Source organism: Etheostoma cragini, chromosome 13 (assembly GCF_013103735.1).
Source record: "Etheostoma cragini isolate CJK2018 chromosome 13, CSU_Ecrag_1.0, whole genome shotgun sequence".
NCBI lineage: Eukaryota > Metazoa > Chordata > Actinopteri > Perciformes > Percidae > Etheostoma > Etheostoma cragini.
The window spans coordinates 14,807,975-14,833,447 of NC_048419.1; the positions used below are offsets into that span (position 1 = coordinate 14,807,975).

A 25,473-nucleotide genomic window follows, 5' to 3' on the forward strand; every position below is an offset into this window, starting at 1 on the left:
TTGTAAATTACTTAAGTTGCTACAAGATTTAAGTGGTGTGTGTGTGTGTGTGTGTGTGTGTGTGTGTGTGTGTGTGTGTGTGTGTGTGTGTGTGTGTGTGTGTGTGTGTGTGTGTGTGTGTGTGTGTGTGTGTGTGTCTATGTGTAGCATTCACCTTATTCCATTTCTCTGGTCAAATGCAGGGATCATAGATGCTGGGTGTTCAGACATAAGAGCCACCAACAGTTGGAGCACGTCGTGGATATTCTCATCCTGCAGAGAAAGGAAAGTGAAGATGAACAGGTGAAAAACGAAGGAAGAGGAAGCCCAAAGGGAAAGACAACTGGAAGGTTAAGAGGACAAATAGAGAGGTGTAGTAGTGGACAATGAGGGGTCATTTTGGAGGAACAGGTGGTATTTCAGAGCAAGAATAGATACAATTGTTACAGAAGAGCACATTCTGTTCAGTCCATTGTTGTGCCGTTTTTAATGCTGTCACAGCCCTGAAGCTGACTCACACTCTTAAGAGGCCCACAAATTGTAATGCACATTTTGCCACAAGCTCCACTCAACGCTCTCACTTTCTGTGTCTCACTCTTTGGCCCTCTCTGACAGTGTCTCTTTGGCAGAAATTAGCATTTACCTCATGCATGGTCAATAGGTAGTTGAGAATGCTTTGCAGCTCGTCCTCCTTCACGCCCCGGTCCTGTGAAAAAACAGACACGGCATCTTTAAAACAAATCATTCGTGATCTTCAGGTGTTTTTGCATTTTCTTAACCTCAGATGACTTTGTCATTCTACTCCTGGTTGATGCATTTTGACCGTTAGGCAGCAACAACTTCACACAGACATAAATACAGGAACAAATCAATACAAGCAAACACAGTGCTTCATTCAGGCTGCTGATCTATAATGCGATTCTCCACACACACACACACATTTTAGATTAAGCCCACGGCCCCCGGGGGGGATGAAAAACAACAGAGGACATAATGGAAAAAAGTGATTTCTTGCAACTTAAACTATGTGATGAAGATACCACTTACTGTACCTTTAGTATGAGCTGCTTGAGGAAGAGAAGCATGAAGGCTCTGAGCGAGATGATCTCCTTTTGGGATGGCCGTGGTCCATCTAAAAAAATCAACCAAACAAAAGAATAATTTCTTGTTAAAAATTAATTTTTTTGCACAATCATGATCAACTAAATAAGTCTGTCGCTCTGTCTTACTGAGCTCTACTCTGTACTGATATCAGGTTTTATTAGTAATCCTGAAGAGCAGAGAAAAACATGTTAACACAAGTGCACGCACACACACGCGCACACACACACACACACACACACACACACACACACACACACACAAACACAAATGTGTTCTATATACGATAGAACCCTAAATCAGGTAATTAAATCCAGAAGCAATGTGGCAATCTGGATATTTCATAGTTGTACTAATCTAAATGATTACAGCAAATACTTGGCAATTTATGTGATTGACGACCAAATGATCCAAAACAAACCAGCAGTGTAATCCCCTGTATCTACTTTAAAGCTCTGGCACTCCATCAGCAGTTTGCCGTGGTGGGCTACAAAGAAATAATCAAGTAAAAAACAGAAAAGCATCTGACGCATTACACAAGCATTTCCTCATGTGGGTCTGATGTAATTGCTTCTTTCTAAAGGGTCTGACATCTTTGCTATTCTTGAAGCATTTAGCTCAGTTTTGCCGTGATACATAACTGCCACAGGCCTCCATGAACTTTATTCATGCGCTTTAAGAGCCACAAATAGCCACCAGGTTCAGTAAATGTGTTTTCAACAGTTGTGTTTGATCATTCTGAAATGTGGCTGCATTTAGCTTCAGCAAAGGTTTCCTTTCACCTCTGAAACGATGGCTCAGTAGCCCTTTTGAAAAGAGGAAAACCGACAACTCAGATGTTGGCATTGCATTTTTTATTGTTGTAACTGAATTTAATTCATTTTTGAGGTGTTTAATGTGTGCGCCAGATACACTAGAAGCTTAGGGCTGTGATGAATCGGCTCAAAACTGCTGCCAGATAACTTACTAATAGAACATGGTGCCAAATAGAAAAGATGCATACATTTAGACCAAAGCAAGAATGATATGAGACTCAATCTTTAGAAATAAGGACATTTTTCCCTGTAATGGTCCCAGTGTCACCTGCAGCAAGATAAAGTGGACTTCCCTACTCATTCTCCATCTACTTCAACTTCTCTTCTACAGGTGTCATTAACAAACAGTCAGTACAAAATAAACCTCACAAGCTACCTGTTCTCATCAGCATTCTACATTCTCAACAGAGGGTTGTTAAGTTTAAAAAGCAACAATAAGCATGTATGATGTCCTTATTATGTGCTTTGTCCACAGCACACTTTGCTGTGTCAGGATGTTTGGGATTTACCTTATTCTATGTGAGCTACTAAGGGACAACTACAACTTGTAATGCAAGAGCAAACAGTGTTTATTGTAAGCGCTATAAAATGCACCTCGTCCTCTTAGAACATTTAAACCAATATCTGACCCATAGCAGCTTAGCCAGAGCAAGTCAAGAGAAACAAAAAAAGACCATGGGTGTCAAAGGAAAATACAAAGCTTCTCCCATCATAATTTTGTCATCCTCTGCTGTCCTTGAATCATAGGAGTTTGTTTTGTTTTCATCTGTTCACCTGCTCTACACAAAGCCAAAACATGACAGCCAAGCACTCCCCTGTGATTCGTCATCATTATCTGTCAAGCTGGTACATGTTTATGGAATTGTGACACTCTCCATCCATCATGGTTACCCAGCAGCTCTATGTCAAACGTAGATGCACCACGTAAACGTGTGCGAGTGCAACTTCCATTGTAAAGGTCTCTTAAGAGGATTTGAGCAAGGCTTATATTCATCTAAACTAATTCTCTGGCGCAGCTTTAATTATCGTCATTTATTCTTTGAAATTAATTTTCTTCTTGTGCTCCTTTTATCCTAATATGACTCAACATTGTATCCAGTTATTGTGAAAAAACTGTTTTGTTCTGCCAGATAATAACAATCTGTGAGGTGTCAGAGTTTTTTTTGTAGTGAACGTTAATAATGAAAGTCACTAAAAGAGATGTATGTGTGTGTGTGTGTGTGTGTGTGTGTGTGTGTGTGTGTGTGTGTGTGTGTGTGTGTGTTTGTTTGTTTTGACTTTGGAATCCTTGCAACAACTACACACACAAGTGGATTTGATCTATAAATATAAATCATTTCTGCAATTTGTTTTAGTCTAATCATTTAAGAGTTGTTATTTCAACTGCATTCAGTCTGTGTGTGCTCAAAATTACTTAAGGACACGTCTGATATTTAGTATCAGATTTAACACCAGTTAAAATCCTGTAACAATACATTACAGGGCATACAATAAAAAAGTAAAACAAAATACATTAAAATAATGGTATTACTGAGGTTGGCAGAATAAAACAAACATAAATAAAAGTACTTATATGTCATTTATTTGTTTCATCCTTATTCTTGTTTCACTTAAAGCTATACTGCGCAAATAAAAAACTTTTTAGGTACAGTACACGCTCTCCTTTCGTGGTTCAAAAAGTAATTTTTAAACACCAAATGTGTTGTACACGAGGAAAGCTGGAAGAGTATGTATTTCTCAGAAGGGTTTCAAATCATTAAAAACAGGTGCAGTGTAAGAATACACTAATACAAAAACTAAAACTGAAAAGATTTACCCTTATTACTTCAGACTGAAGTATGGTTAAATACATTTCTATCCACGAAGCTCATTGTAGGTTCAAAATATCTGCCCATTACTATGCAAATTAATTCCATCAATGAGTATCACACTCTTACAGTAAAGGCACGTACACACATATACGGACTTCCAAACCACTAGCAAACTAGCACATGATTTAGCCATAAAGACCATTAGTACGTGCCTGAGGCTAATTGCTACTGTTATCAGTGGTTCTTTATGGGGCTGAATCCCAGCAGTCAAACAGCAATATTGCCAAACAGAAAAGAAACCAGCAGCCACTTGATTAGAAATTCAAAAAGCTCCCTTGGATCTGTCAATCAAACCCGTCTGTTGCCATGGCAACATAGGATACGTACTCATAGCCAGTAGAGGGTCCCCGGCTAAAAGGAGGTTGATTAGAGTGAAAGGTCTGCTCCGACCTTTCTGAAGCTTTGGTGTGTGGCAACAGTGGGTGCATTAACACCGCTGAATTACAAAGACTGTGAAAATATAAAATTTACTTTGTTGCTGTTTTTGGAATACGACAATTTGATGTGTGCACTGCTTTTTCAAATATGGATAAATCTTTTATAGTTTTGTTTACAAATACACCGCATTCACAGGAGCCCCAACATAATGTTATGTTATAATAATAAAAATAACAGATTTCTGTTCTACAGGCAATACTGTTTTTCTTAAGATTAAAAAATAAAATAAAAATGTCCTGCAATTATTCACTCTCAAACGTGCAGAAACATGTGCAATAGGAAGCTGCTCAGCCTTGCTTGCACCAGAGAGTAATAATAATAATAATAATAATACATTTTATTTTTAATACACTTTACATTTAAACAAATCTCAAAGTGCTACAGGTAAGATCATAAAAGCAAGGTAAAAAAACATCAGTGTAAAATATCTATAAATAGTGCAACAACATTTTTGTGCAAGGTTATAGGAGTGGTTGTTGTGTATCTCCATTTTGAAAACATGATCAAATAGCCATCTGTATTTAATGCAATTTAAGGAAGCTGTAATTATTTGACCTGGCATTATATAATGTGCTTCGCAAATTTGCAAAGCCATTAAACAATCAGTTAGCTATTTAGGTCTCATTGAATATTGACTTAAGGTCTTCAGGGTGTTGTTTTCAGCGGTAAGCTAAAACTGATTTGACAAATTTAAAACCTCTTCAGCACAGTGACTCATCTTAAAAATCTAATCTCCATCAACCACATATAATTAAAGGCTAATTTTATTTTCTACATGTAACTATGTTTGCTGTGGAAGTTGAAACCCTGCTTAATTTCGCACCTCGACATACCTGGCAAATCGCTGCATGCTTGTCGGATACAGTCTGCTCAATTCTGATGTCAGAAAGGTGTAGGGGGAAGGGGGCTTCAAAAGCAGTTCAACCACCTGACAAGCGTTTGGTTTGAGCTAATGACACCTTAAATTGCACACAGGAGTGATGACAGTGAACGTGTTGTGTCTTTGTGTGATATGCCCTGTAATGAGACATACCTGCCCCTTGTGAACTCACACAAGACAACCATTGAAGACCAACGATTGAAGATGGACAAACTGACGTACAGATGGATCATTTAAATATGTTTTCAATGCGTGTCAGAGATCGACATTACCACTATGTGAATAGATAAATGCCTTGCTCAAATATTCTCAATGAGAGTCGGTAGGCGACTGGCTACCTATTTTCCAGATTCTGATGAGGGACTTGGCCACATGCCATCACCCTCCAAACATCAACCACATAAAGCACAACTATTTTTATTATTATTTAATAATATAATAATAATATAAGATGCAAATAAAGCATCTCTACATTACTATCATTCCAGCATTAACCAGAATTTGTTAAATATCTGTTGAGTTCATAAAGTAACGATCAATTTACATAATGAAATATTGTGTTATTGTTGTGTATATTGTGTAGTCAACAGTTCAGGAATAGTTCAGTGTCTTTTAATCTCTAGTGGTGTTTATTAGAAGCGTAAAAGACTTATCAGCTATCTCTTTTTTTAGCTTTCTTCTTACAGTGAGGATGTCATTGCAGGTGCAGGTGTGAACTTACCAAGACCTTTGGGGGTGATTCCACTGCACTCCAGCGGGTTGATGGCCCAGTAGTAGTACTTTAGCGTATGCATCAGCTGCAGGACGGTGCCGACACGGCGGATGGTAGTGTAGATGGTTGCGGTGCCAATGAACTCCGATGACAGATATGTGTAGAGGGATAGCTGGACCTGATTACACACCCATCCATTTATACAATACACATAGGCACGCATGCATGCATGCACAGACACACACAGACAGACACAAACACAAACACACACAAAAGTCAGCGATCCTGTACAAACTGTTGACACCTGCTGAGCAAAGACAAATTATCTGTGTGTGTTTCTGGTATTCAATCAAAAGGCATTTTTTTGTGAAAAGACAGACACAGGGGAATGAAAGGAATCTTCCTTTCAGCAAAAGCGCTGAACGTTTTCTGCTTCGTGTTATTTTTGATGTTTCTGTGCCTGAAGCAGTCAAGAATCTGAGGAGTTTTGTACGTACCGCTAACATTTAGGAGGGCACTCTCCACTAGCTTATTTGCTCCTATTCTCCTTCCCTTTCTCCTTAAGTTCTCTTGTTCCCTCTCTTAATATTCTTCTAACCAATCCTATCCATCGTTCATACAGATTGGAGTCTGCTGAATGTTCACAACTCTGTGAGCTCATTACAGTGACCACAATGCTAAGGACCAGCCTTAACGAGGCAGCTCTAGTTAAGCGGATGAAATTAGCGGAGTGCCACGGCCTGCCATACCACATCACAGCTCACCTTGAATGGAGAGCGCGCTCGGCTGGCTTAAATGGCCTTCATTACATTGCTTTTCACACATTGAGCTGAGGTGTTTTTCTGGCGCCTTTTAGAACAGGTTCGGCTGCAGGAAAGCCTAAAAATCTTTGATCATAGCACAATAGTTTGGGCGAGACTGCTGCAAAAATATCTTGTAACAAACATTTCTCTATCTCTCAATAAATGATGTTTACCTTAAGTGCTTGGTGAAGAACATTTAATCAGTACAAGCATGGAAGTCGTTATGAGATGAGGTTCTGATGTGATGTCTTTAAGTGTTTCCTATCCTGAATATGACCTAGGATATGTGTGCCATTAATGAAGGTAATGATAATACCCTGAGAAGTGGAAAATAAGAAAGCTCAGCTGAAGACAAGAATGGTAAGGCGTTACTAAGATTAAAGGATTAAATAACTTTGTATGTGTCTGTTGCTGCTTAGTACATTTATTATATTTGTGTTGTTCTTATTATGACCCTGCTAAATTGTGGTAATGTTTAGTACCAAGTCATTGTCATTTTCTGTCTTCAATTGAACTTAATTGAAGGTAAAAACCTAATAGGCAATCACATAGTTCAGCCACTTCAGACTGTTTCGATGCGTCCAACGTTGATATGTTGGATTCTGACTTTGACGCCCTCCTTATTCTACAGAGCTGCAGCAACTGTTCACTCGGATTCTGTCTGAACTCCAGCATGCCCTGAAGAGTGATACTACTGTAACCATGAGCCAATCACGTTTCAGGGTCGGAGGGAGGAAGACGGGGAGTCAGGAAGTTCTGAAAAAAAATGGAGTCAGGAGCTGACTGGCCCCGCGAGAATGCCAGAAACACTCACATCTAGTTCAGAGTGAGAGGGAAAAAAGGATCTACACATCTGTCTTCTATCCTGGGGTCTTTTCAAATGTCACTTTCCCTCTTTGTTTTCTTTGTTTGCCTGTTCTGTCCTTTCCTTGCGTGATGTGCCAGCTCCTCCCTGTGTCCTGCTACCTCCTTTGTTATATCATTCTAAAGGGCAATGGGTGCTAAGATAGCCCCACTAAGAAGTTAGTCCCTTCTTCCTCTTTGTTTTATATTGCTTGTTTGAATTGTCCTTGCATTCAGAAAAATCCTCCTGAGCACTATACACCTTTTTCATGTTGTCTCTGTCTGAGTCTGTGTCGTTCACCGTATTAGTTTTCTTATTCAGGCCACCATTATCTGTTTTCTTTTTGTTGCAGCAAGGTCATATAAACACACACACACATTCCATAGATGCACACAAATAAACAGACCTTGGCAGGGGTATGTATCCAGATGGCAGAGTTGAAAAGGACATGGTCACAGAGCTGTTTGAGAAGAGGCGCTCCATGAGGTAAACCATCCAGATACTTTGCGAAGGACAAGAACTGTTCAAGTACTGCCCTGGTGATATGGACTCGTGACGACTGGACAAAAGAAAGGAAATATGAACTGGGATTTAACCAGACTGAATTGTCATGCAAACCCCTTAAACTCTAACCTAAAACAGATTCTTCATACAGTAATGTTAAATATACATTGGGTTCTGGGCAAGATGCTACAAATAGAGCACCAAGAAATATAATTTAAATTGTTACAAAAGATAACTGCATCCATACAGTACAGTAGATGCACAGTTAAAATGGTTACCGATTGATATTTTATTGACACGGATGACAAAGTAGATGAGAAAGGGTTCAGCACAGACAAAAAAAACACAAAAATCAGCTGTGACTGAAAGTGCAAATTTGAAAGTGAGAACATTTTTCAGATTAGTAAAAATCTACAAATAGCTTTACATTTATTTAATTATTTTTTAGTTTTATTTAATCTAAATGATATAGGTTTTCTTTAAAGGTCCAATGTGTAGGAATTTCTCCCATCTAGCGTGGAGATCATTTATCACAATTAACTCTCTTGCGCTACGTAGTTTCGAGTACCTATTACAGCTATGGCAGCTTTCACGCTTAAAAAAGTCGGTCATTTGCTCTTTTAAATATCCTTTTTATTTTTCTGGGCAAAGAAGAAGATCCCTGTACCTGAAATTTTGATTTTGAATACGTGTGGTCCTCCACGTTACCTCCTTTAAACTTGCCGGGGCCGGGAAGTGATGCATTAGCAGTAATAGCAGCACCTGTGAGTTTATCTTGTGACGGCCAAAATGAGAAAAGCAGAGCAGTATACCCTGTATGTCCCTTAACGGCTAACGTATTTCAAGATGGCGCATGAATATGGAGCTTCTACCCCAGTTCATGCAAATAGAAAATGTTAAATCTCAAGGCAATGGGAATACTTGGAATTGATGGTGGTGGTTCACAGAAAAGGACAAGTTTGGGAACGGGCAACATTGATTTTGATAATGAAGAACTAAAAACGTTACACACTGGACCTTTAAATGATCGTGTCAGGAGAGGCTGTAAGCCTACAGTATAGCCAGTGTAACCCTGGTTAAATGGTGCCTATGTTGCCTAACCGTTGTCAAAGGTGTCAAGTTGTTAATTAACACCAGTCTGTATTGTAAGTCATGTGATCTGTCTTTTTGCACAAGTGGCAAACTGTTAGTTCCTGTTGCAGCTAAAAGAAACAAGAGTAAATTAATAAACATATATTTGTTAAAAATGATGTGCATGTAAAATTCATAAACTCAGCACTCAGTTGCTTGTTTTTTAGGTACATCTAGTTGAGAATATTGAAGTACAACAGTCCTGTAAGAAATCCTTCTTCATAAAGGTTGTAGTGTTCTGTTTTTGATTCAACTTGTATTAATTTTGAAGGATGCCGTTTGTGGTGCTGTTGAACTGTAATACATCCTACAGAGAGATGTTTCTGTTATTTAGCCTAATTCCCGGATGTAAATGGCTTGGACAAAATAATAGAAACATCCGAGTGTACCTAATAAACTGGCAACTTGGTGTACAGCAGATACACACGGGCAATCAAAACATAATGCATTACAGAATAAAAGCGAAGGTCTTATAAGCCTAGAAAACTGAGTGGAGGTCATGGTAAAAATCAAGGCTACTTTTCTTATTCACCCAACAAGAAATAAATATGACATGTAACACAAACTCTTTACAGTTGAGGCCTTTAACTGACCTTCTCAAGCAGGTATCCAATCACCAGAAAGCCCTTTCCTCCCAACATTTGCTCCTGCATCGCCACGGAGCTCTTCAACAGCTCCACCAGGAACGCCAGCAGAGTGGCACTGCAACATTCACATTGTGCGTAAATATTTTAGTAATACTACATGGAAATCATTGAAGGGTTTCTACATGTTCTTTAACGAGTATCATGTGAGTAAAGAGTCCACTCCATATTTGCTTCACATATTTGCCCATACCCACAATCATCTTCTTCATTTGACAATTCTTGGATGCAGCTAACATGATGTGGAGATGCTGCCTGATGTGTAACTGCATTAAAGCTCATGTGATGGACTGGTATCAGAACGATCTTGGAGTGAGAAGAACGCGGACACTCTGAGTTTCTAAAAGCAGCCATTGCTTCAGGGAAAACCACATAATTCTTTCTTCCTTTCACACTTACATGCCCTACTCTCTAAAATCGGTTATTTCTAGCCTGCAGCGTAATTGTAAGGTTGATCTTTTAGATGGAAGCCAATTCTTACACATACAGTAGAAGATTCATCATTATATAATGTTGCTCGTAGTCTCCTTTGTCACTTCTTTAGCCTCGTTGGTTTCTTGGTTCATTTCAGGATCAGCCGCAGTAGATGTGGCACATTAAACCAGTAACTGTGTTAGCTCATTTACTCTACTAGAAATCATTATACTGTCTATATGTAGACCACTCACCAGACTGTGGTGTCCACACTGCTGTCATTGAGTTGTTTGTAGTCCAACTGTGCAAAAAGAGGGAACAGGACCTGGATGCCTCCTATAGAGTGGATGGCACTATGGATGGAGTGGGTAACAATGGCCTTCACATCCTGTGGGACAGAAATTGACTGTGAGTGCTGAGAAAGACTATGTATACTGTATTGTACTGTACTGCATGTACACAAAAGATAAAATCACACACTCACTCACTGCCAACATCTACAGTAATATCAGACTTAATGTAGAACATCTACAGCATGTCTCAATTACAGTATTACAACAATTTTAAATGATAATTAAAGCTCATAATATGGGATTTGAACCCCAGAATATTTTGTTGAGCACTTATTTGTCAGAAATACAACTGATAGCCCTGATGTGACAATGGTGGTTATATATGTGGTTCTTAGTCTATTCTCCATTAGCTTCCTTTCACACATCCTGATTCACACCTATTTTAATTTTAATCGATGATCCTGTAGTGCAATAAAGACCATCAAGAAAAAAATTAATAATGTGAAAATGAATTAATTATGCCAAAACTCAAAATTCTCTAAATTGTCATACATGGTACATGGCACCTCTTTAATTCTGTAACCTGTCTTATGCGGTCTTAACTCACTGAACTGGAGATGACCTCTACCAACTAATGAAACTATCAAGCTAGAATACAATGAGACTCACTTGCTGCCTGTGTAATTGGGAATTACAGTATTCGCTGCTTCAATTGCTGTGCATTTTTTGCACGATGAGCAAAGGAGGAAATTCTTAGGACTCAAGTTGAGATACAAAGAAGATCCACTATCAGCAACGAGTGTTGAATACAGGATACGTGCTGAAATACAATTACAAGCAATACCCTCAAAAGATTTGGTTAAATACCAGGAGGGAGAGTCCCAACTAAAGTTAAAAATTGTGAACTTCAAAACATTGATATTTACTGCAGGGCATGGTGACAGTTGTCTTTCACAAGGTGAAGGTATTTTCGGTTTTAACTTACATCTGTATTGTACTTCTGTGATACAGGAGTGTGAGTCAGCCTGTGACAAACCAGCCTGATAATCAGACTGAACTGCCATTTCATTTCAAATCAATCATTCATATATGAATTGCTGCCAAACTCAAGAAATGTGGCAGTGATTCAGGGATCTGTAACCAGGCTAGTGATGAGCAGCCACTCAGAAGAATCCAGCTGGACTGACCTGTAGCATGAGTGCATGTGGAGAATGGACGAAGATGGAGGCGTTTTCCCTCGGCGACGACTCCAGGCAGAGCTGGGCATCAGTTGCCTTGGCGTTGTAGGTGAAGGAGATGGAGTTGGCCAGCTTGCCATCGTACAGCACCTGCTTGTGATGCTCGGCCAGGTGGATGTCACTCTCTGACTTGAACTTGAAAGTGCTCTACAGTGATGGAGAAAGAAGATGTGAAAAGTTGTGTAAGTAAAACTTGGAATCTGAGAGACTATTGACAGAAGAGTGTGTGTATGTGTGTTCAACCCAAAATGGAGTCGGCTTAATTGCAGCCTGGGCCGTGTGTGAACAACACAGCATTAATGAACACAGTGCTAACCCGGGAACTAATTCAATTAGCCCAGAATAGGAGATGGAAATGGCCACCGGATATGTGGGAGAGAGGAAAAAGCTCAAAGTTTATCTCCTCTCTTTGTAGTCTACTGACACATTTGTGTTATTCAATTTCTGCATATTACATTATATTTGTCCTGCACCTAACACCAACTATAACCTTTTCCATTAGTCTTCATCTTATTGAAATCTGAAATATCTTAATTCAACTATTTTCCTTGTAATGTACATCCTTGAGGGGATATTAGTTCCTCATACAGTAATACTGATATCAGCCTGGCACATTTGGCATGTGGAAACTATAAAGAATTGCATGGAATGTTGTCTCCTTTGCTTAGAAAAAATATTAATCCAATTTATTTAGTGCACGCGGATATTGTGGGAAGTGTAGGCTGCACTTAGTGGGTAAAACTGTGTCTATATCTTTTTGTGTGCACAGGTCTGTGGGTCCATGTGTCCTGCAGCAATGCTGATACACACATGAAGCCCCGCAGATGAAAGGCTAGCGAGTTGCTCTGCCACCCTTTGCAGCAACTCCAGGAAAGGGGCGGCAGGGTCCCCAGGTGCCTTGCTCAGCCTGACTGCACAGGAATGCCCCAGGCTGCTCACAGACCTGCAGGCCCGTCTTGTTCTAAACCTTTCATCTGAGGTCTGCTGTGGAAAATGCGCTCTGAGCATTTTTCACCATGCAGCACAACATTTCACACTGAAGCAAAGAGTGCATTGCACAATCAAGCCCCTCCACATTGTAACATCCTTATCTCGGTCCAGGGACTGAAAATAAATCTGTTTCCGAGCTCTGTTCTCCTTCCTTACAATTATCAGGATCTATTGTGACACCAAAAGATCCTTAAACAAAGCTATAATCTGGAGTACATTTTTCACATACGCTAAAACACACATTCTTGCCAGCAAAACATTATTTCCAAGAGTAATTAAGGGTAATTACATGGTAGGACTGTGACTTTAGAACATATTACTTTAGTGAAATAAAAGAGCTGATGACCGCCGTTAAAAAGCCTATCTATTAAATAGCTGTGTTAAAATAGCTTATTTATTAAAAGTAATCAAGAATTCTGGAGCCATGTGAAAGGATAATCAATCACAAACACAAACAAATTGCTCTGTGGTTTATTTTGAAGGTTAGTGGGCCCTCTACACAAAACAAATTGTCTGAATTAGAAATTTATTTATTTATTAAGATGGACATTTTTTGCAGTGTAAGCCTATTTATTGTGGTGCCCTTTGAAGTGTGTGTGTGTGTGTTTGTGTGTCTGTTTGTGTGTGTCTTTGTGTGTGTGTGTGTGTGTGTGTGTGTCTATATGTAAAATGCTGCTGTGCTAAACGATGAAGGCAGGTAGGTGAAAACATAAAAGAGCTTTGCTGACTCTTTAAAGGATGTACCGAGGCATGCGACACGTAGCACCAGCAGCAGAATCACGCAAGAATTAAGTGTGAATTTTTACATTTATAGCTGCACTCAAAACACATATGTCTCCCTCACCTACGCCTGCAGATACGACAAAGGCTCCTGCAGTGATAACAGCACACACAGGCACGCGCACACGCACACACGCAAATCTTGGGTATCATTTGAATTGTTTCAAAACTGAAAACAAAACCGATTGCAAACTTTGAGATTCAGTAATGATACCAAACAGCCATCTGAGAACTTTGCCTAAATAAAATCTAAAATTGATCAAAGAATAAGTAAACAACTCTGGCAAGGCATTTGATGCCAACTTTCAGATATTCTGTGCTGAGGACACATGTCATTCAGTACCAAACTGAGCCATGTACAAGTCTGTTTTCTTGGAATGATCCCCATAAAGTTTATTGAAATGCACAAAACAAAAAGGCTTTCAATAATACTATAAAAAACTTGAAAAATACACACACCTGTGCACGCAAGAACACACACAGAGACATACAATGCAGGTATCCAGAAGACTGACACAGTCCATTAATTACGTTGTAGCCAGATTGTTGGCAATGCCCCGCAATGAGGACATCTGGACTCCTGATGAAGAGTGCAACCAGCAACACACGCAACAACATGTGAGTGACAGGACACACACACACGCACACACACACACACACACACACATACACAGGAAAAACAAGATGATATAGTCCACCATCTTCTGTCATTATGAGAGCATGGAAGAGTGCTGAACTGAGCACACATACAGACATTCATGCACACAGCGTGTCGGTCATCATGTGCCGCGTCGAGCGAAAAGATCTTGAACACCCTCACTGTGCTGAAGGCTTGTTTAGCAGAGCGAGCAAAGTGTCTGTCTGCTTTTTGCTCCTCATTACTGAACAGTAACACTGACAGTGGATAAGACTACATACAGCTACGAACATGATATACTGTACAGCATATATAGATACAGTTCTCCTTCTCACCGATTAGGTAATACTCCAGAAGCAGCTTGTCATATATATATATATATATATATATATATATATATATATATACACACACACACACACACACACACACACACAGACACACACACACACACACACACACACACATCCTCATCAGCGTGAAGTCATGAGAACACGGACCAGCCTATATTCGCATTAAGACAGGAAAGTGACAGAAGCTGAGTCCCACTGGCTCTCTCCTTTAGCCCACCAAAAAACCTGCACACTCATCATTACAATAGCAGCACCGAGGCCTGCGGCCTTGAAACAGCTGAGCCATTTAATGGTCTCTTCTGGGCATCTGAGAAGCCCATTCTGCGCCATGCAGAGAGGCAATCATCTGACTGATCAGCCCCAGGAAACTGTGGGCTGTGGCAGAGTGGAATCAGTATTCATGGCCGAGAAACTGCAAACTCCAAGCATGCAATCATTAGGAGGAACATGAGAGGACTCCTACTCTATAACATTCTTCAGAGAGAATTTGAGAGAGAGAGAGAGTGGATAATCTATGCTCTACCTCATGCAATATGTGTGTACTCTGCACGTTTTCAATATGTTTCTCTATCAGTGTGACCACATCATCAGCCTTATACCCGTGCAGTCTCATGTTGCGGAAACCTTGACAGCTTTGGACACCTTCATAAACAAGCTGTAAGCGGCCTGAGGCGTGCAAGTCTGCCAAAACAAGAAGCAGACAGCTGGAAATACATTGCAACATCTCAGCTTTCTCTGATAGTCAGGCCAAAAGGCAGAGATGGTGATTTCTAAAGATGTTAGTGCCCAACACCCTACATTGTAAAGCTTTATTTAAATATTTTTTTAAAAACAACAAGAATGCAGAGTTCTGTGTCTAGACTTTGAGTTTAAATGCAAAATCCCCCCCTTGTCTACTTCCAAATTGTAATTTCCAAACATCAATTTGTAATTTCTCATCTCTCTTTGCTTCATGTACTTATCGTGTACTTTATATAGTCACTTTGTTCATTTGCAGGGATGCATTACAAGTGAGTGTGGACAGTCAAATCTAGGTAGCCAATGAATGAATTTGCTTCTAATTGCAGCTACACCCCTCACTCAGAACATGTCTTTCTGCTACACCACATTATGATCTACTGTTGAGAATTTGGAATATATGCCCCTTCTGAAAGAGAATTAGAAATAAACACTGATAGCAGCGATGTACTAGCTGACAGAAGCAGAATTAATCAAAATGACAAACATCCAGCTCCCCTGTCAAAAGCTTAGATCCGGACAATAAAAATATGTTGCATCAAGGTTACAGTATGCTATGATTTACATACTAATTAGCTCTGCCTCTTCTACACCAAATTTCTCTCTGTATTATTGTGTAAAAAGGGTCCTTACATTTAACACATGTTTTTTAAGATAATTTAAAGTGTTGCAAAGTAGATTAATCCTAAAAAAGAAGACTATTTCTAAATCTACTAGTAAATTCTAGTCCGGTGATTCCCAACCAGGGGTACTTATACCACACGGGGTACATTCACTACCAGTTGCCAAGGGATACAAGGAAAGATTGTTGAGTAACTCAATTAATTTGAAAAAAAAAGGAATTTTAGTTTGATTGGCATATATATATATATATATATATATATATATATATATATATATATATATATATATATATATATATACACACACACACACACATACACACACACATTGTTGATGGGCAGGGTAATTCCAGACAGCTAGCTAGACTATCTGTCCAATCTGAGTTTTCTGTTGCACGACTAAAACAACTTTTGAATGTACACATGTTCCACCAAAACAAGTTCCCTCCCGAGGGTATTTTGCAGCGGCACAGTGGCTCCGTGCGGAGCTTAGTGGCGCCCAAGACGTTTGTGATTGGTTTAAAGAAATGCCAAGAAACCAGAACACATTTTTCTCTCATCACGGAATGCTTTGTGGACTAGCCAGACCCTCCTCCGCAGTTATGTGGAGGAAAGTCTGGCAATGCAAGACCGACTGACAACAAAAACCTCAGCCTACCAACCACAAAGCCACGCTGGCACCAATACACCGGCTATTTCTGTTATTGACAGCCCAAGAATGATTGATGGCCTCAACAACTTCTAGCTGACAACATGAACAGGGAAAGACAGCATTAGATAACAGTGACAATAAAATCCTCAGGTTGCCAGGATACTCTTCCAGCCAAACGGTGCCTGACATTGATGCGCAGTAAAGCGTACAGAAAATATACAGTACGGTGAGTGATAAGGTTGTGCTTGGGCCCTGTCTCACCTTATATCCTGGGCCAAGTTGGTGAATGGCAAAGATCTGAGCTGGGTTGAGAGCTTCACTGAATACGTAAATGGCTCCGAGCTGACCACAAAACACTCTGTTAGCATCCGCTGTCTCTGATGAACCCAGGAAACACTTGTCATAGCTCTGAAACAAAAGGTAGAATAGGACAAAAGAGAACATTAGCTAACATATCAGAAATTTTAAATAATCATTCGGAGCATTGACATTTGGAACCCAAGGAGCTGACATGATTTAACATGATTCACTATTTAGGGTTATTTGGAAGAAGAAGATCACCGTAATTGTTCAAAACTTAACAAATTCTAGCTCTGTTGAACTTTTAAACAACAGGCTCACCAGCCATACCTCTCTCTTCTAGATTGTGTTCTTTTCAGTTTCAGGACACATTAACCATCACCTTAGAGAAGAAATGTTTAAAGTTTGCTGATCTTTACATTTGAAGATGTCTCAAGATGTTTCTAATTTTCAATATCTGGTCATAAGTTATCTGCACTGTGATGAACACAGTGGATGGTGAAAAAGCAGATGAACGTTTCTTATCGCTCTGTTTCAACTTTGCCATCACCTGCTATAGCATTATTTCTGTCCACTGCCTTTCATCTACTCCATCCCTGATACCCTTTATCACAATGAGATCTTTGCTCCCATGCTTCTTCGCGGTGCTGAAATAAGTTTTATCTTCAGCCTTCAGGACAATACAAACCTGATAGCATCAACCCATTTTCAGACCTGATCTTTCACTTGTGTTCTAGATGTTTTTTTTTTTCTTACGAGTCTTTCGGTGAGCTGCGTGAACTCTAAGACATTTACCCCAAGGCCAAGGAATATGTTACAGAAAATAACACCAGCCCTTGGTAATTGCAGCAATGTCAAGAGCCAACCGTGAAGAAGTGTAATGAAGGCTCTTCTGCTACTGAGAGGTCAGGCTACCTGTCCCCTGCTAAATGGAGAAGTTGGAAGTTGGAGTATGGACGAGCTGTGCTGGAACGGGGCCCAAGGGCAACTCTGCCCCAGCTGACGAATGCAGAGGGCAAACCTCAAATGTTTGCCAGAATCACAATATGAGGGAAGTGTCGAGCCAGACCAACACCGGAATTCTGAGGCTGATACAGAAGCCCTTATTTTGGAGTAAACTTCTCCTCAACATGTAGTTTTTAGCAAAGATCTGTCAAATTGGTTTAAGAGTTTTTATTAACCAGAAGCAGTTGAAAAATAAACTCAATAATCATAACTGACCATGCACCACCTTCGTCCTTAAGTGTGTTGTTTGTCAAAAAAAATTGTAAATGCAACACATAACAACACAATGCCTCTGTAATAAGCCAATATCTTACATCATTGGTGTTGACGTGCCAGGCCATATCACCGTATGAGACCAGTTGACCGTTGACATAGCAACGGATCTCGGAGTTCCTCCAACGGTTGTAGATGTGGACGATGCTGATCATGTACCACTGAAAAATACACGTATTCAGAAAGAAATAAGATGAAACAAACTATACCATATTAATATGCAACAACACACCAAATTAAAGAATGAGTAAGTTACCTTTCTTTGTTATCCTTTAGGCTTTTATATTTGAATAGTAGAAGTGGGAGTTTCTCTTCAGAACTCTGTTGATTGAGGCCTTTCTGATGTTCTTGACGTAAACAGTGCTGTTTTTTAATTGCTTTTATTTTCCTTTTTAATGTGTTTTTAAATGTTGTCCCCATGTATTTTTTAGCCTTGTGTGTTTGAAAGGTGTTGCCCCTGCCTGCCATCCAGTGTCAATACTAATTATTTTGGATATTATTTTGTGTGTTGCACTGTGGCCAAATTCATTATGTTGACTAGACTACTGACATGTGTTGTTTGCACCTTTGCACTTGTTTTTCAATTAAAACGAACATTTAGGAAGTTTTGATACAAGCCTCTTGTTGTGCAATGATTTATTTTAGATTTTTTTAGTACTAGTGTTAGTGTGTTTGTAAAAAGATGTCTTGCCTGGTCAAAATGTCTTTGCAATACTGAGAACGCTTTCTCTAACAGCATTAGCTCTCTATAAGAACGTTAGCCAACACGGAAGGTTACAATGTGTCAACCTCACTCTTTTACCAGAACTCTTTTCCGAAGCCATCCATTTTGCTCACCTTAATATACCATTAATAGTGTGGATGTGTATAAGTGTACGTATGGTTGTGTCTTGAAAAGAAAGCATCTTCCCTGGTGACAATACACATTGGTTCCCTGGAGAGAAGGTTGAATGAGGGGGAAGAGTGTGGTGGGGGGAGCTAGATTTTTTGCTGGTGTATGCATAGCTTAGGAGTGGACAATAGCACATGAATTGCAAGCACACACACACACAAACACACACACACACACACACACACACACACACACGCGCACACCATGGACAAAATGCTGTGAGACATGGTGACTTATAAATTGATCAAATGGAACCACTGGGAACTTTGTTAGGCAGTGCAGCGATTCTACTAGGTCAGCAAATACTGCAGAAGACTATCTCATCAAGTGAATGTGTGTGTTTATGTGGTGTGTGTGTGTGTATGTGTGTGTGCAGTGGCAGTAGCAGAATGCTGACAGCGCGTAAGAGGGGCAGTGTGCAGGTCTTAATTGACAGACCTTATCTATACTCATCAACACTCCGAGTCCGAGTGAGTAGAAGTATAGATAGAAGATGAGAGCAGCAACACACTCCTGATGCTGTCACATCTAACAAGTGGCACATTGTTACTAAGTTTTGCACTAAAATTATTCAGTTGTGTGATTTGTTCGGTGTGTGTTTTCTTACCTTGCGGGGTTGGAAATCATACTTCACACAGTGTTGAAAGCCTTTTCCTTTTGACTTCAGTGATGTCACGATGAGGCAGTTTCCCACAAAATGAGCGGAGTAACCTATTCCTTTACTGGTGCGAAAACTGAAATCAAACAGGGTTACACTCATGTCAGTTTGTTATCAACTCTTTTATTAAAACTGATAATGTTACTTCTCAATGAATGATCTTCTGTGTAACTAAATTACATGCTCATCATTACATATAATTAGATTTGAGTGAAAAATACTTTCAACTGTGTTGTCTGGTTTCATCTGTCAGACCAGCTGTATTGTAAATAATATAATATTTGTGTTCCACTATAACTGCAAAAGGTCAGCTACATCAAAGGAAGGATTTCATTTTTTTTCAGGATTTTCTTCGCAGCAACATCAGGGGTCCCGGATCACAGGTTCCTGGAAAAACACTACTAATCTCCTTCACCCTCCAATCATATTTCTCTTCCCACACTGGTAACCTCCAAGTCTCGCAGATATGCTTCTTCACAAAACCAACAAGACACATTTCACTTCTAAAATAGGCCCAGAAGGGTTACACACGTAGCAGAGCCAGAAAGCAGGCATAAATCCCTCTGAAGTGAATCACTGGTGCACGTTAGGAGAGCACACAGTGTGTTATCACAGCCTATATGCAGCTGTGGAGGCCACTATGAGACAGGCATCTGGAGTAGCAGCTGCATCTGGGAGAGAATGATAAGACCTGGGCCAGAGGAGAAGGGGGGGCCCCCTCTCGCTCCGCACTTACCATGACACCTTGACAAATGGTTACTAAGGCAACAGGATTACATCCTGACACTTTCCCTGATCAGAGCTCATGGTATCCGGAAAATATATGGATGCACGATCCTTCTTGTTAACGACTAGCTCCCCAATTCTCTAGTAAAACCTTTTTTATTCTTAATTAATTAAAGTTGGTCTCTGTGAGGGGGGACACCGCTGGTTAGCGTCACAGAGTCAGCAGAGTAACGGAGTTTAATTTAATAAAAGGTCAAAGCTAATGAAGCTTCATAGTGGCTAACAGCTTGCAGTAACAAAACTAACGTCGAGGCCAGCGAGGTCCGGAGCTGCATGACGAGCCAAGGCATCCACCCAGCAGCGTACTCGTAAAGGAGTGCCATGACATTTAAAGTTAGGTACTATTTCATTATCTGTTTATTTATTAACTTCCTGTCTGTGCCATTCAGTCTGATGATTTAAATGTTCATGTGTCAGTAAAGTAACTCTTCATTAATTCTGTTGCATATTATACTGAACGTTATGGTTCTGAAAGAAGTTACGGAAAAAATCTAAAGACAACGTTGATTCAGAAAATCATCATCTTGCACAACGTGCATTCAGGTATACGATCAGCTCTCTCTGTCTGAGGCCAACAGATCTTTAGTCAATTGGTGTGAAACCAGCTGGCCACACACACACACACACACACACACACACACACACACAAAGTAAATGAAAAATGATATTGATTAATTGATTAAGCCATATATCAGACATACAAGCGACATATTATCTTAATAAAGTTTTTTACATGTTAGGATTTATTGCTTTTCTTAGTGTTTATTTTAAATTTGACAAGTAATAGGTTAAACTAGGAATTGTTTAATGAGAAAATAATTTTTGGCAGATGCAACAAAACTGCAGTTTGTTTTTTGTTAAATGTTACTGATTCTGTGACTTTTGATCATGGCAACCCTCTTAAAGATCGATTGACATCTAATGTGGGAGATTATTTTCCTGAAGAAGAATCTGCAGTCTATTGAGTGCTTTCTCATACTGTGATTAAGTACAGTGCACTCACCCTCAAACTGCGTCCTTTATGTGTACTTCACTTACTTTGTTCAACCTTTAAACAGAATGCCTTTTGACTTCCAAAAGGAACAGGCATTAGGCAACTTGCTTTATTCAGCTGTGTGCTTTTCTTTTCTTGGATCAATAGTGATGGAAGAAACAAAAGAGGCATTTCTTAAAGCTGTCAATAGAAAAGTTGCTATTTCTGCATCTTATTTTCTCCGTTTAAGGGCTGAAAATTGAGAACTACAAAAGAACCCTTCATCTGTGATCCTAAAGGACTGACAGAAAAACCTGATGTTTACCGTTGATGTTTTTGATTCCCCTGTAACTGCGCTGGCAAAAATATCAACGTGATGTCACTAGGTCAACAAAACAGGCAAAGAAATGAAAGATTCATGGCCAGTAGATATACGCTGACAGTGCCAAAGTATTAGAGAGTGGATGTTTTGAAGATGCTTTCAGTCCCAGTTCCCATTCCAAGGATTTTATAATCATTACGTAGAAGTCCATATGAATGACGTTCTACTTACCAATAGAGGTACGGTTTGTCTTTATCCACATTGATGTTGTTGAGTGGATCCTGTCTGAACCAAGTGTTGATAGTGAATCCGTTCTGGTAAGGCCATTTTGCAATTGGCGGCAATGCTATGGCCTGGGGGAGGAAACACACGTTAGATCAATGTTTATATCAATCAATATACAACTCTGTCACTCATAACTTCATTTTCACCATTGAACTCCTTGCACTGGTGGTGAAAAGTACCAATTAAAATGTGCTGACTGACTGCAACGAAGCCATGAAGGACTCCTTAGTAATTTGGGTGCACAAAGAATAAATTTGGCTCATTATTGATAATGATACTCAGGTGTGTGTGTTTGTATATTTATGCAGTCTCACCGCTGCACTGCGTCCTGGAAAGTTGAAGAAGGTATCAGGACCATGTCTCTGAGGCATCTGGTTCAAAACTGACAAGAGCTTGATAGCGTGTCTTGGCTGGAGGAGAGGAGAGGAGAGGAGAGGAGAGATTGTCATTATTTTGTGCCAGCTGTCAACTATCAGAGGCACAGGGGGGAGACTCTGTTAAAAGGAAAAAAAATTAAAATACACGTGACGTCAAATCTTTACCACAACACCACTTAATCAATAACTCTTCAATCAACTCTGCCCTCCCCCAACAACACCTCATCAATACCATGGCAACCCTTAATCGACCAGTCTCTGGAGAGGGCTGCTGGTGAAGGAGAAATTGCAAAAGACTGGGAAATAGGAGCAACGTGAATGGGGTGGGGGGAGTTATTAGACAGAGGAAGTACAGTGAGAGGGCCGATGGGATGGATGATGGTCTTGCTGTGGACCACTGATCAGTGACCAGGGGTTGTTGATTGTGGTTGTCCTGAAGCCTGAGTAGAGGGGCGATTGACAAGAAGGGACAGGGGTGTATTGATTTAGCTAGTGGACGCTAGCAGCTGCCAAGGCATCGCACAGCTTGTACACCTCGCTAAGCCACCAAGTGAGCGATGCTAGCAGAAGAGAGATTTTAGCCCAGAATAACCATTCCAAATTGCCAGAGTTTGGTTTTAAAGCATCAGCTAAACCTAGTGACAGCAAATTACAGGGAACAGTTAAGATGAAGACAACAAGTAGCACTTTAAATGGAATTTGTTCTTAGCACTTCCAACACTCGACTTCTGAATTAATCTATTTAAGGTCCTTGGCATTGTAGTTTTTAAATCAGCATGGGTCAGCAACTGCAAGGCCCATTTCCCCCCACAGTGTGTGGATAATTTAGGCAAAAGAGAAAATGTATTAATCAAACAGTACATCTTGACTATATCCACTGACAGTAATCACAACCAAAGGAAATGCCTATTTGGCAACACACAAGAAATGTTTCTGGGCTGGCTGTGAACAGGAAGAGAAAGTTAGAGACAAGGAGATTGTGGCCAACTGGAATAACCTGGCAATGCCAGACTTATTTGCATTTGCGCATTAATTCAAAACTAATTTGTAACTAATAATTCACAACTATTAACTATTAATTTGCAATTACTTCGCAATTGCGTATTAGTCTAGAACCTCTCAGATACTTTTCTAATTTCAAGGAACGGCACAGATCAAAATACCTATGGACAAAAATGAATAGACCTACAACCATTTAGAACAACAACAAAAACATAGCTCTGAGCAACACATGGCACAAGCACTGCCACAAGTTGGGGCAAGGTGTGAGATGAACGGATGGGGTTTGTTGGAAATCAGTTTGAATGGGAGCGAGGCAAGATGTATCTGCGATAGGAAATTAAACATGAGCTGGCAGATTGGGCTGGTTTCCAGGCTAGAATCTCCATTCACCTGGTGAAGAAGTCAGACAGCGGGGATGAAGAAAAAAGGAGCCCTTGAGCAATGCATTTATGCCTGTAGAGATAAGTGGTTGGTAATAATAGAAGACCATGTTTGTATAGTGTGTGAATATATGTCAGGGTGTTGAAAAAAGTCCAACCTTCCCAAAGGGACTCATCTAAAGAAAAAACATACTGAGCAGATGAGGCTGTCATTGTTATTTTCATCATGGTTTCATCACTCTAACAAAAAAACCTCAAACCTTTGTTGCATTAATAATGTTGATTACAAGAAACAAAAATGTTGAACGTAAGCTAATTTGCCCTTGTCGTGACATACACTCGCAAATCAATCCAAACATGGACACACACACAGATACACACACAATCCTCTATTATTTGAGTCTATCAGCACCATTAAGTGACATCCAGGTTAATGACATACAAACAAGCTAATGCTGTAAAATTAATCTAGTATAAAAAAATGAAACTACCCTGACTATTAATTGTAGAATACTACTTTTTAGTAAGCAATTAGTCAGTGTGAAATCCTGAGTCTCTATTTGATATTAGAAACAATCAGACAATCTTGAGGGAAATGTTGCTTTAACTTTAACTGTAAAATATGGCATTGTGAAATTAGAGATTATCTAAATATTTCTAAATCCCACCATGAAATGGAACTAGGCTAGAGATATAAACAAGTTTTCTAATGCATCTGTCACCATCTGGGCCTGCCAAAGGGGTTTCAATTTAATTGAATTTAAGCTCCTTCTTCTTGGAGTAGCAAAAGTAATTTTTCAATATAAAATATGACGAAAACTATATTGAAGGTGATAGTGTCAATGTTCTAATGTTTTTTTTTAAATTCTTTTTTAAATGGTTGTTACCTGGTTGTAGTACCTGTAAATCACTGACGGATGTGAATGTGTCTTTTACGCAAAAACATATTACTGGGGTCATAACAATAACAACACTTGCTGATGCACACACACAATCTAAAACACTTGGAAGTGTCCACCAACTTACCCAGATGCCGTTGTCGCCCCTCAGCATACTGAAGAGCAACTTCAGCTCCTTGACTGTGATGCTGTAACTAGCCATGACTCCCAGCATGTCCACCAGGAGGTCTGAGAACACATGAATAGAGGCAGCTAATGAGCACAAGAGAGCCCAAACAACCAGAATATGTGTGTGAGAGTGTGTTTGTGAGTCAGCCCTCTACTGACACCTCTAAACAAATAAGGTGAGGTCATTAATAAGACACAGTTTGTATACTGACTGATGAGCATTAATCAGTCAGAGTGCGGTCAAAATTCAAAGGGAGTTCCAAGAGCTACACTCAACCTTGACACGCTAGCAGAGTGGTTGTGCACAGCATTACTTAGTACCCTGAATGTGTACACCACTATGTAAATTCTTGTTGCGTTAGTATATACTGATCTTTATACATAAAGGGATATGAGGCCAAACACACTGAGAATGTGATAAGTACTCTCAGGCTTCAATATTGTATACACAATGCTTGTTAAGCAATGTTGATTTATTACTATAAAATGTATCAATAAACTCCCAGATACTGATATTATTAAATGAATTATCTTGTGGAAAATGACATATACTTGCTGTTAGACTATGATGGTGGTCTTGAACAAATGTCTTATGTCCAGTTTGTGTCCATGTCTTTAAAGGAATTGTTTGACACATTGGGAAATACACTCACCGGCCACTTTATTAGGTACCCCATGCTAGTAACGGGTTGGACCCCCTTTTGCCTTCAGAA

The 25,473-nt window shown here is 39.7% G+C and overlaps 1 protein-coding gene across 1 annotated transcript in view; it reads right to left on the bottom strand.

The window, feature by feature from the left end:
• nbeaa (neurobeachin a) overlaps positions 1-25,473 on the bottom strand; it is an 85,310-nt gene that overhangs the window by 30,049 nt on the left and 29,788 nt on the right. Inside the window, 14 exon segments of the mRNA XM_034890339.1 lie at positions 155-252; positions 623-685; positions 1,032-1,111; positions 5,806-5,974; positions 7,850-8,002; positions 9,672-9,780; positions 10,391-10,524; positions 11,617-11,814; positions 16,702-16,848; positions 18,060-18,179; positions 19,518-19,644; positions 21,881-22,002; positions 22,249-22,344; positions 24,720-24,820. Of these exon segments, the coding sequence (XP_034746230.1) occupies positions 155-252; positions 623-685; positions 1,032-1,111; positions 5,806-5,974; positions 7,850-8,002; positions 9,672-9,780; positions 10,391-10,524; positions 11,617-11,814; positions 16,702-16,848; positions 18,060-18,179; positions 19,518-19,644; positions 21,881-22,002; positions 22,249-22,344; positions 24,720-24,820 (1,717 nt within the window).